The following is an 18,655-nucleotide window of genomic DNA, read 5'->3' on the forward strand; positions in this document are numbered from 1 at the left end:
GAAAGAGAATGCTTCAAAACTAAAATAGTATTAAGCAAGAGGTAAAAATTAAGAACAGTTACAAAGCCAGCATCATCTATCTCATCTCACGTGATAATTCCAAGTGGGCATTATGTCCAACCATCCATGCGTTAATCTTAGACTGCAACACCCACAGTTCAACGCCGACCTCCACTTGTGGACGGCCGCCTGTTGAGTTCAGCAAACTTGAATTCGGAGTCATATAATTTTTATAATATACGAAAAATAAAATAAAATTATGATATAGTTCGTGAAGATACATACTCTCCTTATTTGTAACTGCATCAATGACAACCATTACAAAAGGAATAATTTCTGTGCTCGATGATGCGATAATGGTTACATTGTTGAAATGCTTGGAATTTTGTATGATTTAGGCAAGATTGATAGAGATCAGTTAGGGTGACCAAGGTTTCTACCTCGGATCACTTGGAGATGGAACAATCAAACATCTTACAGGATACGAGCTTCATTCTTTAACTTGTGAATGAGCTCATCCACGGAGGAGACGATAACACCGGCTTTCCTTTTGGGAGGTTCTGCGACTTGAACCACCTCCAGATCTGGCTTCACCTCCACATTCAGCTCTGCAGGTGTAACTTTTTTAATGACCTTCGATTTCGCTTTCATTATGTTGGGAAGAGTTGCATATCTTGGCTGATTTAACCTCAGATCCGTTCTGCAAAATTGATACCATGTCCGGCGTCAAGCAAGAAGAAAATCCAACTGATTGGATAAAGAAATCAAACTAAAAACAGTCAAACAATGTTTACAAAAGCTCCTCCTTATACCACTTCCGAATAAGAATTAAATCTTATCTCTCCTTTTTGAGTTGAGATAATGTTTACAAATCTTTTTAAAGAAAAACAAAGTTAGACGGTGTGCTATATAGACTCCGCAAGTTTATGTGATGCATCGAGGCAGAAAATTCAAACTTTGTACACACTAAAGCAAGTCTTGATCAAGATAAAATTCTTAGTGTTTATGATGTCCGACCTGCTTCTAGATTTAATAGCAGCTACAATGGTCCATCACACAATCAATCGCCGTGTTAGTGGGTTCCATTCTCTAGTCAGCAATGGAGGAACACGAGAATAGATAACTCAGCACCGAGTCAAACACAACTTGTCTAAATTTGATTGAATTTGTTAGCCAAGTGCGTTCCAAATTATTCCAATTCGAACACAACTTCTCGATTTTGATTGAATTTGTTATTCAAGTATATACCAAATTATGCCAGTGACTGCAAATCAAGGCAAAAACTTATAACCAAGAAATAAAACAGCTAAAAGAAAGATGAGAACTTACGTGATTACTGCTGGCAAATCTAGAGATAGAGTCTCAATACCACCATCCACTTCTCTTTCCACTGTTGCTACTTGTTTTTCTTTATCCAGCACAACCTACTAAAAGCAATGAAGATGGTTGAATAATATTACATTAACTTCTGGCAAAAAGAAATATTATCCACATATAACATCTCCAAAAAATAATACCTGAACACAGATCAAGAAACAAGAAACAATAGCTTAAGAAGAAAAAAAAAGCAAATAAATATCCCAGTACAGAATAAGAATAAGCATGGTACTCTGCAAGAGTTGGATCAATGGTCCAGTGATGCCAGACACAAATAGAATGGATGCCGGAAACAGTTATCTAATAAAATATAACAAAAAATCATCTGCACTAAGAAAAAATAACTCCAGTACAATTTTGTGCAGGGTAAAAGAAAGATAAATCAAGGTATGGTTTAATGGTTCTCAAATATAATCCGAGGACGTGATTCATTAATATAAATAACAAGGCAGTTTGGTGCATTCTCTCGTATGTCATACCAAAAATAATTCAATTTGCGATCCGTATATATTTTTAAGAAGGATGGTTCTAAATTCCGATTTCAAGTAACCGGACATATATAATTTGGAAGCCTCATCACTCATCAGAAAAGAACTTTACGACTCTCCTTGTTTCAGTTTTTGCTTCAGAAATTTTATAATGGTAATGTTGAAGGTTCCTAGTAGAGTAACCCAAACATGAGAAGTAGATGTGTTTTCCAAACTACAAAAGATGACTATTCATTAAGAACTTTATTTCAATATAATATAAGCAACATAAACATTTTTATGACTCAAAACTTCTTAACCCATGTCCTATGAAAGAATAATGCTTGATCCATAATGACATGTCAACTGGCAGAACAATTGTAATGAAAAGTCCAAAACAAAACCATTCCTTGAGTTCAGAGAAAGTGAACTTCAATGGAAACAAGTCTCAAACTTTAGCGGTGTGTCACATCAACATTCCTACTTCTAAAACTGCTTCCATTACATGATTTTCTTCTCCAATTACTTGACTTACTTAGCACCACTCCTTTTTATAATCCCTGGATTAAATTTAAAAACCAGTCTCCAAAGAAGAGACGTTGTTAGCACAAGGGGACCAATACAGCCTAAATAATTATCACAACTAAACATGTAAAGACGAAACACTTGAATTTCATATAGTTGTTCCCCTGTCTTTTGCCTCCTGTCTTTCTTAGCTTCAACAGAAATATGCATAGATCCACCTCAACATCCTCAAATTCTATGCGACCATTCATGCTTTTCAAAGCTGAGAAACATAATCAAACATGTATTTGCCTTAAAGTGCTAAAGGAGCAGCTAAAAGGAGCACAAGTAACAGTGGGTTAATCAAAAGGTAAAACACCTGATCTATGATTAGTGTTCGTTTTTCCTTCATGTTAAAATTTCAGTAATAATAATTTCCTTCAGTTTCCTTTCACAAGGACTCATGCTTTGGTTCCATTATTTTAATTGGAGGGTGGTGGAGTTCAAATGATCTTCCTCTGTTTGTACATGTATTAAGAACTTCAACTTATGCTCATTGGAAATATTAGCTGGTGCATTCTGTCTCTTCTATTCATTAAAGAAGAAGAAACCTTTAAGAAACTGTGAAAGGACATACCAAGCATTCAATATCTATATGATTGTATGACAGTGTATTAATGTGTACAACCGCTTTATAGCTTAATCTCATTTTTCCATATGGTTCTTAGGATCAAGTAATCATCAAAGTTCCATATAGCTCAAGGCCCTGGAACAGTCTTCAAACTTCTTTCATGCTTTTTACAAACTTGTGTTTCATAACTGAGACATACATCAAGTGGATTACTTCTTTTTTTTTTAATAAAGACTACTGTATCTGCTCAGGATTTCTGTTGATATATGCATGTCGAAGATCAACTGGATTTGGGATATCACATAATATGGTTATAAGTTGGGAACTCGGAAGAGTATCACTTTGTATATATCTGGGTTATAATGCCTGACCTTTGAAGCAAAAGTTCCTTGTGGCCATCTAAGTAGTCCAGCTATCATTTGTCCTGTTTGGTTGCAGTCATCATCAATTGCCTGATGCATGTAATTACAAGGTCAACATTCAGACATGAATCAAGAGAGTACAACTCTTATCAAAAGAGAGTAAAGTCATTTCACAACTAGCTAGATCAAGGATCAAAAAATCCATCTTAAAACTTTTTGCACAAATATGTAATAACAATAAATGATTTAACTAAACAATACAAGTTTAATTAGTTTAAAAGATTTCAAAAATACATGCAATGTCTGGATAATATAGCACTAGAATAAGTGTACTGAGCAATAATTTTACAAGTACCAAGAAAAATCATGATATTAGGTGGCACTGACTAGCCAAACAGGAATGAGGCTTGTGCATGTCATGCTAACATCAAGCAATAGAATGATTGTTCTTTTACAGAACAAAGAATCAATAGAGGGAAGACATTAAATATCAAACAAGACTTGTAAAATTAATGGACAAGCTAGAGGCTATTCTGATAATTGGGATAAGCATAATGATCATCCTTTACTACATTCTGCCAACCTAGAACCTTGTCATGTTCACAAGAAAATCTATGTTCGTTAATTGTAAAATTTACGGTTTCAGTTCTCAATAGCCTCAATTAAACCAAAATCCTAATAGATCACCAAAATATTGCAAAAGTCTAAAATCAGAACTCTATGTTTAATCAAATGGTATTAATTTCTAACTGATAAAATATACTCAATTGGATTACATAAGTTGTCTTATAAAGCTGAAATTTATATGATGGGCATCTAATTATTGTTTCTCAATAATCACTGGGGGGATTGACAAGTACTACCTCAAGGAACTATACTTTTTACCATGGTTGTATGTACCATTTAAAATATGTATGTGCTGCTCAGTATTTACCAGTTTAATCAAGACATATAGTAAGTTTGGTACCACTCAGTATTCATTTTTTTCAACTATTTTTTAGTGATACTAAAGATACAAGTTGGCGAATTTTCTTGGTATACCAGCACCATACCAGTCCAAATCGATAACAGATATTGGCACCAGACATATATTCAAAACCATGCTTTTAGCCATGTTAAGTGATGTGCAATACTTGAGAAAAACAATCAAATACCAACCGCTAAGAGTTCATGACTAACTAAAATATAGATAACATTAACACCCAAAGCCACTCTGAACAACTTGGTGTTATTTTCTCATCAGAATATTATCCCCAATACAATTAACAACCGTAATACAGTGATCACTAACAAGAACACTCAAAGTCTCATCTTTGGTTCATAAGGCAACCTAAACAGTGTAAAAAAGACGGTCATCCATTTCCTAATATCCAAGAATTAACATCAAAAGCAGACCAAAGATGTTATTTTTCTCACCCGAATATTAGCCCTGAAACAGATAGCAATTCTAATACCACAATCACTAATAAGAACACACAAAAACTCGCTTTTAATTCATAAGGCAAGCAAAACAGTGAAAGAACACAGTACTCCACTTCTCTAATCTTTAATTATAGGAATAAAGATTGAAATTAAACGGGCCCCACGTGTCAAGAACCCAACATTGGTTTGATTCAAGATAGATAACAGAAGCTTGGATCCAATTCCGATACCTGCTTGCCGAGGATCAAGAGCCCAGGCTGCTCCACCTGGACGAGTGCCTTCAAAATCTTAGCCACGGAGAGGGGGAGAACCGGCGCCGCACCGGCGTCGACGTGGACGGCACGGTCGGCGCCCATGGCGAGGGCGGTGCGAAGGGTGTCGACACACTGGGCGGGGCCGACGGAGACGGCGACGACCTCGGCGGCGGCGCCGGCCTCCCGGATGCGGAGGGCCTCCTCGAGGGCGATCTCGCAGAAGGGGTTCATCGACATCTTCACGTTGCTCGTCTCGACCCCGCTCTGGGAAAGGCGGCGGCTCCCGTCAGAACCCTAGGTTGAGCGATGGAGGGTGGTGGTCGCGAAGGGACATCGTACCTTGTCGGGCTTCACCCGGATCTTAACAGCGTAATCGACCACCCGCTTGACGGCGACCATCACCTTCATCTCGCTTCCGCTGCGTGCGCCCACGAGTCGGTGTCCTGTTTTGGCTTCGCTTCTCTCCCTTTCTTCCTCTCTGCCCCTCTTCTGCATACAAATCGGTCTCCCTACACATCCTGACGTGGCTTGGATATGCCTTGTCGAAATCTTGTTGATATTTAAATATTTTATGTTAAGTTATGATTATATATATATATATAAAGTTTAAACTTTATAAATTATATGAGCATAAAGAAAATATCTGATGTTTATAAATATTTTATAAATATATCTTAAATGTAAAAAAAATATTTTTAAAATTATTTATTTGTAATAAATTTTGTGATTTGTTCGTACGACTATCTCTTAATTTTTTTAGAGTTACATAGCAAATGCATGGTGGACCGATTAGGACTCGAATTATGTAATCAGTTTATTTAATAATTATAAATATCATGAACTTGAATTGGTTACAATTTAGAATATTATATATATATATATATATATATATATATATATATATATATATATATATATATCCTATGGGTTGATTAATTATAAATTAAATTATGTAATAATTATACTATGGGAGTTATTGTTTGGGTTTTTGACCTTTTATTTTATTTTTATAAAGAAACCTATAAGATTGCAGTATTATATCGCCTTCTACTTTTCGGTGGATTAGATTGATGGCATTACAAATATAATTAAAAAAAAAGCAAATTTTGGTTGTGGTGAAATTTGATAATGATCATCAAATTTGACGAAGACAAAATTATCAGAAAGTTTTAACTCGTAATCTTACCGTCGACAATAAAAGGCTTTATAGCTAAATTAATTGGCAAATTAAAGATAATTACATTTTTTTGAATCTCTTATTCTCATATGATATTAAAATTTCAACAATTATCAATTCATCTAATTACTCAAGTCATTTATTAATTCATCTAATTAATCAAGCCATTAGATAAGATAAAATTTATATATGCTATATTCTAAAAAAATAAAAATACCCTTCAGCCACTTTTCTTAAATAACTTTTTTTAAAAGCTATCACGATCAATAACAACACTAAGAAAGGGGTGGGTGAATTAGTACCGTGGATAAAAAATAATAAATTTTAACGATTTCAAAAAACTTCATTCCATGAAATTCTAAGTTCGACGAAGACTAAGTAACTCGAATAAGTTTGTAAGTGAGTAGAGAATAGAGGATTAGACAGTTTACAACGAAGTAAAGTAAAGTACAATAAAGATAACAAGCATAATGGAAAGAACATGTCAGAATTTATAGTGGTTCGGTCGTTGCGACTTTCATCCACTTCCAATTCCTCCTCCGTCGAGGTCACCAGTGTCCACTAATGGTCCTCCTGCAATAGGCGAAGACCAACCACCTTTTTACAGCGCTTTTACCTTTTCACAGGTTTAGGAGATAACCCTTACAAGTCTCACACCTCTTATTGGATGATTATAAAACTAAACATAAAGACGAGGAGAACAATTGTACTTTTACAATACTTTTTAAACCAACACTTAAAGATTTTTCCATACTTAGATATCATTTTGTTGCCCTTTGATGCAGAAAAGGGATGGGGTATTTATATACTCCAATGATTCCAAAATTAGAGCCAAAAAGTGTCTCATCTTAGGTTTCTAAGGTACTAACGGTGGTACCATCAGTACTGGGCGGTACCACCGCTTGATACTTTGACACTAAGTGATACCATCACCTAGTCTGACGGTACCATTGTCTGATAGAGTCTCAGATATTGAGTTTTCGCGATATCACCACCTGACAAGGCAGTACCATCGCAAAGACTACATAGGAGACCATTCCCTAGGCGATTCCAGCACCCCAGTCTGGCGATGCCACCGTCAAACAAGGTCCAGCAACCTGGTTGGGCCTTGAATCCGGCCCAAACCAATCCAATTATAGGCCCAGTTGGCCCTTAATAGAGTTAATGAGATTACCTCACAAACCTAATCCTAATTATAAGCTAACTATAATTTTTAAGGTATACACTAAACAAAACAAGCCTAGTAAATCTAGGTTTCTTCCAATGAGCTTCCGGCAATATTCCAGTGAACTTCCGACAATCTCTCAGTATTCTTCCAACGGACTTCTGGCAAACTCCTGTACTTTATGATGATCTTCTTGGCGAGTTCCAACGAGCTTATTCTCGATCAATTCTGGTAACATTTTCAACGAACCTTCGGATTTCCGATGAATTCTCGAACTTCTAATGAAATCTCGATCTTCATTCTGATACTTCATTTTGTTTTATGTCTTGATCGCTATCATAGTTAATCCTGTACACTTTTCTTAACATATAGATTTGATCAAATAATTTACTAATTGATTTTATCATATCTATATGATCAAATAATTTACCAATTGATTTTATCATCAAAATCCAAGATTCAACAAAAACAGCTTAAGTTTTCAAAAGAAAAATAGGATTCCACGACGGACGCAAATAATTAACCTAATATGACTAACAGCCTATGATCAAATAATATAATATGGAGTGATCGTTTATAATTTAGACTCCAACAAATGAATTTAAGAAAAATGCATCACTGGGATTTTATCCTCCTCGGACGATGCAAAACATTATATAGATCATCGACTATCTAATTAATATTTGTTTGTCTAGTTTTCAGTCACATATTACACATTATTACAAATAAGATAAGGATGATTTGATTTTTTTTTTGTTGCTACTGTTGTGATATTAGGTGAAGAATTATGTAATCATATTTGTTGTATGTAGTTACATTGAAATGATGGAAATAAAATTCACCAACAACACCTTCACATTTGAATTGCAATTATTTATGATCCGGTTGAATGGAAATCTTATCGTCTGTGGCAACTCTCTCTCTCTCTCTCTCTCTCTCTTGTTTCTTCTCATGTGTGTCAGCTAGTTTTGACGATAAATATGTGTAAAGTCCTAAAATCAAATCTCATCTTCCTCGTTTACCATTATTAAAAAAAAAATAAAAACAAATTCTTTTATATCGGGCTTTACCCATCTTTCTAGCCCACATATATCCACTGATAAGAGACTGTATAGATCCTTCGTGCAAAGAGTAATCACATGAGCTTCTTGCTGACGATACGTACATGTCATATATTGAGTTATTTTATGATGAGAGAGAGAGGCACTGGTTGTGTCTGGAACTGCTCATGACTTCATTTGCTCTTCTAAAGAGAGATGGATTTAGAAGATGGAGACACTAAGCGATGGGCTCTACGTGAGCTTCTTGCTGATTATACATATATGACGAAGAGAGAGAGATGGAACTGTTCATGACTTCATGGACTTTTCTAATGGGAGATGGATTTAGTAGATAGAGAAACTAAACAATGAACTCCACATGAGCTTCTTGCTGATGATACACATCATATACCAAGGCTTTTGGATGAAGAGAGAGATGGGCACGGGTTAAGTGTAGAACTGTTAATGACTTCATGGACACAGCAACATGCAGGTGAGTTTTCAGGGATGAGCTGCCTCCTCTGTCATATGCCTTGGGAGTGAATGCACTGAGATTGTAGTCATATGCCTCAGACTCTCCCATAAGTTTGAACAGTGTCATTTGCCCGCAGGTCCTTGCTGTTGATGCTGGTGTTCCCCAGAGAGTGCCTTTTGCAGTGTACTTCTCTATGCAATTTCCAATGACCAATGCAAATGTAATCTTTGTGTGACACTATCTACCCACAGCTTGTTTTCCTGTAGTTGGCCTTACCATGTTGCTTTCCACTGTCCAAAGCAAGTCTCCTTAGCTGAAACAATTGGCTTCTTGCGCCATTCCCTTACCTCATCATCAATTCCTTAACCCAAGTATCTCATGTTCATTGTTTAGTCACATACAGTTGTCTTGATTATGAGGACTAACAAGACAATTCTGCAAGATGAATCAAGTTGAATGAAGAATAGATTATCATTAGGTATAAACCAAAGAAGAGGGATATCTTCAAGTATTTTGTCCTTGTTGAGATTTACCACTACCATATATTTGTTTTATCTCATCATTTTCCTTCAATTGGGCAGGCTCAGATCATTCTTCTCAAGTCTCAGTAAGTTTTCCCTTCTCATGAAACATCATCGATCGTTTGTGATGCACCCAATGAGTTCTTAGTGCAGGACCAGCCTCTCCCTATCTATATCTATCCGTCTGTCAATCTAGCTATCCATCTCCTCTGTATGCGTTTGGTCCTTGTGGTGTCTGCAAACCATTCCTCTCAATTACTCTGCAACATGTATTGTGAGGTACAGTTATTTCTCCATTACCTCACGTTTTCTGGTCCCAATGAATGTTTACCACCATGGCAATAAGTATCCTACTGAGTGCACAAACCTACTCTCTCTCTCTCTCTCTCTCGATCATCACAATTCAGCACCATACAACATTAGTGGCATGCCATAGCTTTCCTTGGATTACAGTGGCAGTTCCACAGCAGATGGGGGAACCACAAAGGAGCTTTCCCCAAGTGATGGGGGGCCAAGCACCATGGACACCTTCCACTGTTAGTTTGCATCTTTAGGCTGTCATGAGTGCATTCATGACAACTCCCAGTACATCAACAGAGGCACATGCATGCGCGCAGTGTTGAGGCAATTATAATAGACAACACATAGGTAGGCACAGTTCCCTGTGATGTGCACATGTGGGGGAGGCTGCTCATGGCACACAGAAGAAGAGCTGTTCTGAACAAAGGGAAGGATGGTCTCTGTATGGTCGAGAACAGTGGGAGGAAAATAGAAAGAGGAAAACATACATCTGATCAACCTTCCACAATTCTTTTCCTGTTGCAAGGATTCAATGATTCATATGGTTAGAGATCACAAGGATTCAATGATTCAAATCCTGTGTAGATCTATTGCTAGTGTAAGAAAATAGTAAGAATCGTGGAAGTATGTTGTGAAGTTACAGTAAGTAGATTTCTTGCCAACTTTCTACTTGTTTGACAAGCCCATAAATTTGAGTGGGTGAAGACTGTTCCTCTGCAACCCTTCACTTTTGTTTGAAGAAAGTTCCCTTCCTTGACATGGCAATTGCATGGATTTTGTCTTCATGTGCTGACACTTGTCTCATGCAGGTTTACAAGCTCCAATTCGCAAGATAAAAGAAGTTTTAAGGAACTTTTAATAGCCTTAATCATGCCCACTGCAAGCAGCACTACATTTCTCTTGAGCTTCTCTAACACCTACGTTTGCATGAGAGTCTACTGCAGACTCTCTCTTTCAGGCTTCAATAACACATTACAAAGCAGGAGATCAGAGACGTTGTCAGCAGTGCAGCAGCTAAGATCTCATGCATCACGCATGACGCTGCAGTGGAAGGACGGAGCTTCTCGAGCTCCGGCCAAACGAGAAGAAAGACCGCCGAAATCGTCCGGTCTCGCCACCGTCTCCACCCCAAACGTCGCTACTGCTTCCTTCGTCATTGCCTCCTTCAAAACAGCAGTGTTGCTTTCGTCTCAGGATCTCCTGGACTGAAAGGTAAAGCTGCCTATCAGTAGACGAGTCCATGGAGAGTGACCTCCGTATAGGCTGCACGCAGAACTGCTCATCCTTCGACCTGACATCAATGCATTCGTCCCCCATGCTCCCCACTTTGTGATACTTCCACCAATTCTTCCTCGGCAACGGATCAGTACCCTCCTCGCTCGAGCTCTGGCCGCCACCAACTTCATCGCCGACCTCGATCACCGTGCCTCCACTCTGCTCAGTCCGAGGGGCGAGAACTATGATGCGATCCATGGCCAAGCCGATGGGAGAACTCGCGATATCCGACCGGCAGAGCGGGCATTTCGCGTTGAACTGGAGCCAGGTATCAATGCAGTCGATGTGGAAGGCATGAGAGCAGTTGGGAAGCAGCTTGAGCCTTTCCTCCTCTCGGAACTCATTCAAACAGACCGCGCAATCTCGAAAGGACATTCTCTGGTCGGTGTCAGCGTCGTCGTCTCTGGCTTTCGTGAATTTGACGACAGGAATCGAGCGGATGACAGAAGGATCGAGGCCACGGAATCCAGCAGTAAAGGCGTGGTCGACGGGAGGTACGTAGAGGTGGCGATGGCGGCGGAAATGGGTGGAAGAGAAAACGCGGCGGAGGATGTCGGAGCGGCGCCAGCTGGGGCTGCACTTGATGACGAAGACGTAGTAGCTAACGAGGAGGATGGCCGTGGTGAGCATGCCAAAGATGGTGGTGGCCAAGATCGGGAAGCTGGTTATAAAGGTGGAGGAGGAGTGTGGAGGTGGTGGAGGTTGCTCAAGATGCTCAACAGTTGCATCCATTACAGGTGACTGTCACAAGAGAGCCGAAGACGAGAACAGCGATAGATACAACGAGATACGCTTGGAAGAGGTCTTGAGACGAAGAATGAAGAAATGGAGCCGACTGCACTACGCTTGTTCTCAAGATAAATAAGGCGGCCAACTCAGAGGAGAGAGAGAGAGGGATCAAGAATCAAGGTGGGTCAACCAAGGTCTACTGAGAGGAAAAGACAAGTTGGGAATACATGGGAAGACATGGATGGGAAAGGGCTGCAGGCAGAGAAGCAAGAGTGATGGTTTAGCTTCACAATGGCGACAATACATCGAGCAAGGAGCGAGAGGGGTTCGCAAAGCTTGCAGCACATCAGCTGACACCAGCAGTCATCGACAGCTTCTGTCGAAGCTTTTAGCCCCGAGGCGCAGAAGACGAGGAAGCCATGGTTTCGGTGTCGAAGCGCGTAGTAGACCCGAGAGTAGACCCTGGTTTCTGTGTCGAGGCGTACGTCCTTCGAAGCAACCGGCCTCCATCAATAACAGGAGAGGACCTCAAGAGGAAATCCCCCTCCCTACATAAAGAGAATTGTTCTTGGTTGTTTCTGCGACTCTCCGTCGAACACCTGGTGGGAGCGTGAGATTCGCAAGGGTCATAGTCGACGAGATCCCTTTTCCATCATGGTCTCATCATGTTTGGCTTTTGTTTGCTCTTCGAGATAGATTTCGGGGATCACAACCTGCTTTGCTGTGGGTAGAGGTCGAGTGACAGCAAGGGTGAGGAGCGTCTCGTCTACCTCCCACTCCCCCTCACTGGTACAGAAAAAGCTCAGTCAAATGACAAAAGAGTTCGTGTTTGTCCTGGGAACGGATCACGTGAACTCGTGCTACGTTTTCTGTAGGATTCGACTAACACGACTAATATGTGATCGACAAGCAAATTATTGTCATTGTTACGTAGTCAAAGTATAACTCGGGATATATCACAAGCATAGTCAATAAAATGCTTTATTAGTCAACACAAATATCCATGTGACGTCAACAACAAACGATGTTGTTGATATTGAATGTGGTCATACATCGGTTTAGCCTCACATCAAAGACAATAATTAATTTATATTTAAATATTTTATACCAATAATTCAAACTTATGAAGTGAATCAATTAAATCTCTCTTACTCAGAATTATAATTTTTTATATAAAAAAATTATATTAAAATATATATATATATATATATATATATATATATATATATAATTTTTTATTTACTTTTACAAGAATATTTACTGTAATACCATCCTCGGGTCGTATCGAATGGATTTATAAGGAGTAGATGAGTCTTTTGTGATAGAAGATAAGATTTCTTCAACTATACGAGGAAATCTCTCTATTCTGTTGAGGAAAATTTTTTATTGGAAATCCTTCCTTTTGTATGAGAGGGAAATCCTTCAATAAAGCTTCTTTAATAATTATTTTTATCTTCTATTATTTTTATCATTTTGGACTGATGATTTAGACAAAACGAATGATATGATTTGATTTTGGACTATATCAACACATGAGAATCTTGTAATATTATAATGAAATCACTATGGAAAGACCAAAGTTTATACCAAACCTGAGAAATTTAATTACCAAAATTAATAAAAATGAAGCTCAATCTTGGGTTGTTGCATAGCCACAGAAGGGCCGAACTCTCTCTAGTAAAAGAAAGACACAGTCCATTTGAAATCCGAACTCCATCTCCAATTCAGCCCATCAGCACATACGGTGTTATTTTAGTATCCTCAACAAGAAAAGGAGAACCGATAAATCTGCAAGGAAGAGTCAGAGGTTCCAACACTCTGCCCCATCAAAAGCTTGTCAATCAAAGCTGCATGCTTCAATAATCATAAAGAATTCCGCACACTCGCCTGGGAGTGCACAGCTTCCACTTCATCCCTGCAAAACTCCAAGGGCATAAACAAGCACAAAAAGTCTCTCAGATTCATGCACCTTCCCATGGCAGGTGGACATGCAAGATAAGGAACGAAAGTAGACCATAAGCAACTCAACCAAACCGCACGTTTCCTCTATCCATTTCCTCCTCCTCTCTCACATGTCTCACGTTCCCGGCGACTCCGACTCCATGGCCTTCTCGCGTGCCTCTTACCCTGGAAGCATCCATTCCTGCAGTTGGATGCTGCCCTTCAATAGTTTTATGCACCCATTTTGTCTACTAGTGTTGAGGCTGACGCCTTACAGGTCACACTGGGGAACTTGTGATGTCACCAGGATTGGGCAGATGCACTGAACTTGAATCAATGTATCAAGTGGATGATTTAGTCTAAAAGATAACATTTCGACGAGTGACATGCAAGTACATATATTATCTTACACAGGGTTGTCACAATGTAAATGATTCATGGATGGCTTTGATCCTACCAACTGATAGAATGTCAGAGAAGACAAATCCATTGCTTGGTGGAGAAGCGCATAACATTGACTTCTATTTAGGCTGTAACCTCAGAGAGCAAGGAACAGGAGCTAATGTAGTGCATCGATGTTACATGAGAATCTTTGATGGAGGTTGTTTTCGTGACTCGGGTCAAATCTATATTAAAGATTTATGGTCTCTTTTAAGATTTTTATGAAACCCCAAGTGGTGCCTTATAATACCAAGTTTGCAACTTCATTCTATCGGAATGGTTGTGTGGAATACGTAGGTCGCATCCATCCACCTTCATCGAAGGAGGCCATTCTAATGGCTGCTGGGGAATCCCTTGTGAGGAAATGAACCTAGAACAACTTTGACTGATAGCTCATCATTGCATACTTCACTAAAGCTCAGTGTGTTATGAACCTGATAAGTGTGAACTTGAACTTACAATTATTTATTTACAGGAATTAAAGCTGTTCATCCATCGGCTACTCATGACTGACGAACAATTTATGTTTCCCTTCACCCGTTTGCTCTGAGGTGGAAGGAGCTTTTCTTCTCGAGCTGTATGACTCTGATTCCTGGCCACTTGTTTACATCATCTTGATGAGGTACTGCATGATACAAGACGAGAGAAACTATGAACCCTACTAGCAGTCTCCTTGTATGCTTTGACTTGAACGCTTTCAATTCCCTCCTTACTAATGTGAAATCCTTGTGACTTCACCTTCGCCATCGAAAGGATTAGAAGGCCAGTGGGCCATAGACGATGAGGGGACATGGAAGCATGTCCTTGTTCTCTGCATCTGGTGCACATCAAAGCAGGGGGATGCATGCTGCCTAACACTGAACCATTGTGTTCAAAGCACCACCAGCTGAGAAAAGAGACATGCAAAGGGACATCACAGTTCTGTGGATGGTTCACCTCATCTACGAGACCTCGTTGGCTTATTTGCCATGATCTTTGAGGAGCCAACGCAGCTCCCTGACATGATCAGATGTTGTTCCAAGTATGGTAGGTCTCTTTTAAGCTAGAGGTGTACAATGATGAGCCTACGAACTTCGATTCATTGAACTGGGAATGTAGTCTGATGATTGGGGTCCCGAAACACCAAGCTTGTTTGAAGAGTCCCTAACACACAACTCTCTTCCCTACAATCAGCTCAGTGGACATTCTGATTAGAGACTGCAAGGCAGTAAACCATGGAGATCTTGTGATGCCGCTATGTACTTCACCTTCTGTTTTTGGCTTTCATCAGTCATTGTACTCAAGATGAGATCAATCTGACATCTTCAAACACCACTTGATTCAGCCACTCACTTCACTGAAAAAGTGTTAAGGACATCAACCTGGAGTTTTATGGCCTCATGATCCATGTTACTTGGCCATTTGAAATGAAGCTGTTCTTCCCACACCACTAATAGATTCAACAAAATATTTTATGGCTTCATGACAGGCTACTTGGCCAGGCTTAATATTTCATCCTGACTTATGTAATCTATTACTGTCATTGCTGTCAGGTAAATAAACATAAAGCAAAGGGAGGTCAAGAATGCCACAGGATAACAGGGGCAGCAGTCTTTATAATGGGGAATATTTCCACTCTTACTGCCTGCTAATTCAAGGGGATCTGTATGTGGACTTCTTCTGCCGATGTATCATCTCGTGCACATTGCAAGAACCTCGTTTCTATTCCACCAATCTAAAAGTACTGCCGATGGACACTTGTCCACAGCAGCACAGAGCCTGAGAAACCAGGATCTGGATGCCATGAAGACTATGGGGGTTATTGCATTCATAGGTAGGAAGAAGTTGTAGCCCACCTTCATGGATTGATACTTGCAAGGGGTGAAATCCCAATAACTCAAACAAAAATGCTTTTGATTAATTCTCCTTGATGATAGAACCCATGCCTTGCCCTCCTCAGCTCTTTCACTTTCACACTAGAGTTTGCACAGGTCACCAATGCAGCACTCTAACCCAGCTCTGCGAGAGAGAGAGAGAGAGAGAGAGAGAGAGAGAGAGCGTGTGTGTGTGGTGGCTGCAAATACAAGAGGACAGCACAAGAGATCTCCCACCAAAAACTGTCACCCTGCAGCGATGGCTTCAACACGGGACATGGAGCCACGAAGTGGCCACCAATGATGTCACCGTGCTCTCTCACGGATACTTCACCCGACCGCTGCCGCCGTGCGTGGCTGACCCACGTGCTCCTTTGGCCCGGCACGAACCTTTTCCCGCCACCCGCAACTCCCAGGTGGCCCCAGTCAATCTATCCATCGATTCCCCCTCTCTCGTTCAAGTATAAGAAGGAGCGGGCTTAGATCCTGTCGACTGGACGAGCTCGAGCACGACAAGGAGGTGGGAGACACCGTGATTTCTCTCTCTCCTCATCCCTTCCTTTCTCCCCCCCATGGACTACTCCCTCTTCCAGTCGCTACACTCGCCGGAATCTTCCACTGGCTCCGGCGACCCCTTCCCCTGGACCGGCGTCGGGCTGTTCTACCCGGACGTTCCTGTCCCGTTCGACATGAACGACTCCGAGGAGATGCTCCTCCTCGGAATGCTCGCGGAGGCCTCCGGTAAGGCGTCGTCCTCGTTAGAGGCCTGCGAGCGCAGCCCAGCCCAGCCCAAGGAGGAAGAGGTGGATTCGCGGAGCAAGGTGGCGGGTGATCCCAAGGTGAAGTCGTACCGGGGGGTGAGAAAGCGGCCGTGGGGGAAGTTCGCGGCGGAGATCCGGGACTCGACGCGGCACGGCATACGGGTGTGGCTGGGAACGTTCGACAGCGCGGAGGCCGCGGCGCTGGCGTACGATCAGGCCGCCTTCTCGATGCGGGGCTCGACGGCGGTGCTCAATTTCCCGGTGGACCGGGTGCGGGAGTCGCTGAACGGCATGAAATGCTGGGAGGAACAGGAGGAGGAGGGGGTTTCGCCGGTGGTGGTGCTGAAGAGGAAGCACTCCATGAGGAGGAAGTCGATGAGCAAGAAGGCAAAGCAGAGCGAGACGAGCATTCGTACCGCGGAGAGCGTGTTGGAGCTAGAAGACTTAGGAGCAGAGTACTTGGAACAGCTTCTCACAACATCAGAGGTTGTGCCAATCCATGCTCAGTGTTAAGCATCTGTCTTGTGTTTTTTCTGTGGGAAATCTCTCCCCTGTTCATCAAATTTCTTTCTTGTTTTGTTCTTCCAATTTGTCCAAGTAATAAGAACCTCCTTTTTACTTGGCTACGTTTGTGATAGTAAGAGATTTTGAGATCTTACTTCCCCCTGATGCAACTCATCAGCTCCCAATCCTGTAAAGTTTCAAGTTTGTACAAAACTGCCTTAGCTCAACTCAGATCTTGTATCAAACATCTCTGTCACTTCAACTTGTCTTTGTAGGCAGAAGAGGAAGTGAGAATTATCCCATAATGAAATTTATGTTAACATGGCTGTCCAAAGACCTCTCTTCCTCTGCTTTTGTTGAAAGGATTCATGTTAGGAGTAGAACTCCCAGTTTCCATCACCATTAACATTTAAGACAAGGCTTCCTTCCTCCATGTGTTATGGAGAGAATGATGCCATAATCTGTGTCTTTGCCATGGCAATCTTAATTTTGGTACTCTTCTAATATAAGATGTTCAAGCGTTATGGATACTGGAAAGGAATCCAGCAATGCCTGGCATCACATTGATCACATGCTGGTCATGGTCAAAGCTGGTTAAGGTCATGATAAAAGCAATCTTACTTCTTATTTTTCTTGACAATTACATGCATTGTCTTATCTTTGTGTTCACTTAATTAAGATGATGGCTCTATCAAACAAATTGCATGTTGCTAACTTTCATCTCCCATATACATACAGAAAAGGTCTGCTTATTTCTTTTGATGAAGCTAAATCATCTTTAGGCCAATGTGTTTTTGGCCATAAACAGAGTAATCAACTTTTTTTTGTTTTCTTCAGATTTTGGTCATCAACCACAAGCAAGAATTCCTGCTGAATGCCTCACATGATGTTTCCAAGGAGCTTCTGTGAAGGAATAATGAAAGCCTCATTCTGTGACAGCAGGCTGCAAGATTATCAAGTGTCAAGTTTGACATCTCTTCTTCTTTGGTCGCGCACACTGAAAGAACATAAGAACGTAACGTATGGCAATCTGTAGGGCAAGTTTGACATCTCTTCTTCTTTGGTCATGCACACCGAAAGAACATAAGAGTGTAGCGTCTGGCAATCTGCAGGGTCATGAGAGTTTGGTGAAAGCTCAAGGTCAGATCCTTGTAGGACGTAAGACCATTCCAATAAGTGCTTTGATGAGGTTGGTTTTGATCATCTCACTAAGAAGGAAGTCTAATTTTGTCCCTTCTCCGACGAAAAGCAATATGAGATTTTTCCCTCCGATGCTCAAATCATTAACGTCATGTCATAAAACACGGTAAAAAAAGGAAATAAAAAGATTATCTGCATCCGAGAAAAATTAAAGAAACATATTTGTTCGTGTTGATGTGCTTGATGGAGCTTGTTTATTTTCCACGTCAAAACCGAGGACAGGAATCGATTCCCAAATTGTTGGAGGAACCATTAC

General features: G+C 40.5%; 3 protein-coding genes across 3 annotated transcripts; 1 reads left to right on the forward strand and 2 right to left on the reverse strand.

Annotated features, from left to right (window-relative positions):
• Nucleotides 1–265: 265 nt before the first annotated feature.
• On the reverse strand, nt 266–5,534 carry LOC135674281 (electron transfer flavoprotein subunit beta, mitochondrial-like). The gene is made up of 5 exons (XM_065183992.1): nt 5,357–5,534; nt 4,994–5,281; nt 3,351–3,431; nt 1,330–1,424; nt 266–700 (listed from the first exon to the last, which is right to left on the reverse strand). The coding sequence occupies exons 1-5, from the start codon at nt 5,510–5,512 to the stop codon at nt 475–477; spliced, it is 846 nt and encodes a 281-aa protein (XP_065040064.1). The 5' UTR covers nt 5,513–5,534; the 3' UTR covers nt 266–474.
• A 5,003-nt stretch (nt 5,535–10,537) lies between these two features.
• On the reverse strand, nt 10,538–12,475 carry LOC135675091 (RING-H2 finger protein ATL16-like). Its single transcript, XM_065185363.1, has one exon. The coding sequence runs from the start codon at nt 11,700–11,702 to the stop codon at nt 10,725–10,727; it is 978 nt and encodes a 325-aa protein (XP_065041435.1). The 5' UTR covers nt 11,703–12,475; the 3' UTR covers nt 10,538–10,724.
• A 3,566-nt stretch (nt 12,476–16,041) lies between these two features.
• Nucleotides 16,042–17,496, forward strand: LOC135675092 (ethylene-response factor C3-like). The gene has a single exon (XM_065185364.1). The coding sequence runs from the start codon at nt 16,507–16,509 to the stop codon at nt 17,206–17,208; it is 702 nt and encodes a 233-aa protein (XP_065041436.1). The 5' UTR covers nt 16,042–16,506; the 3' UTR covers nt 17,209–17,496.
• Nucleotides 17,497–18,655: the final 1,159 nt, after the last annotated feature.

This window comes from Musa acuminata, chromosome BXJ1-5 (genome assembly GCF_036884655.1).
Source record: "Musa acuminata AAA Group cultivar baxijiao chromosome BXJ1-5, Cavendish_Baxijiao_AAA, whole genome shotgun sequence".
Taxonomy (NCBI): Eukaryota; Viridiplantae; Streptophyta; class Magnoliopsida; order Zingiberales; family Musaceae; genus Musa; species Musa acuminata.

What these genes read in the sequence shown, in the direction of transcription:
- LOC135674281 (XM_065183992.1), bottom strand. Translation starts at nt 5,512, where the DNA reads ATGCAGAAGAGGGGCAGAGAGGAAGAAAGGGAGAGAAGCGAAGCCAAA. An exon ending in AAGGAACTTTTGCTTCAAAG is followed by an intron (nt 1,425 to 3,350) that starts GTCAGGCATTAT and finishes TGCTTTTAGTAG; the next exon opens with GTTGTGCTGGATAAAGAAAA. An exon ending in GATTTGCCAGCAGTAATCAC is followed by an intron (nt 701 to 1,329) that starts GTAAGTTCTCAT and finishes TCAATTTTGCAG; the next exon opens with AACGGATCTGAGGTTAAATC.
- LOC135675091 (XM_065185363.1), bottom strand. Translation starts at nt 11,702, where the DNA reads ATGGATGCAACTGTTGAGCATCTTGAGCAACCTCCACCACCTCCACAC.
- LOC135675092 (XM_065185364.1), top strand. Translation starts at nt 16,507, where the DNA reads ATGGACTACTCCCTCTTCCAGTCGCTACACTCGCCGGAATCTTCCACT.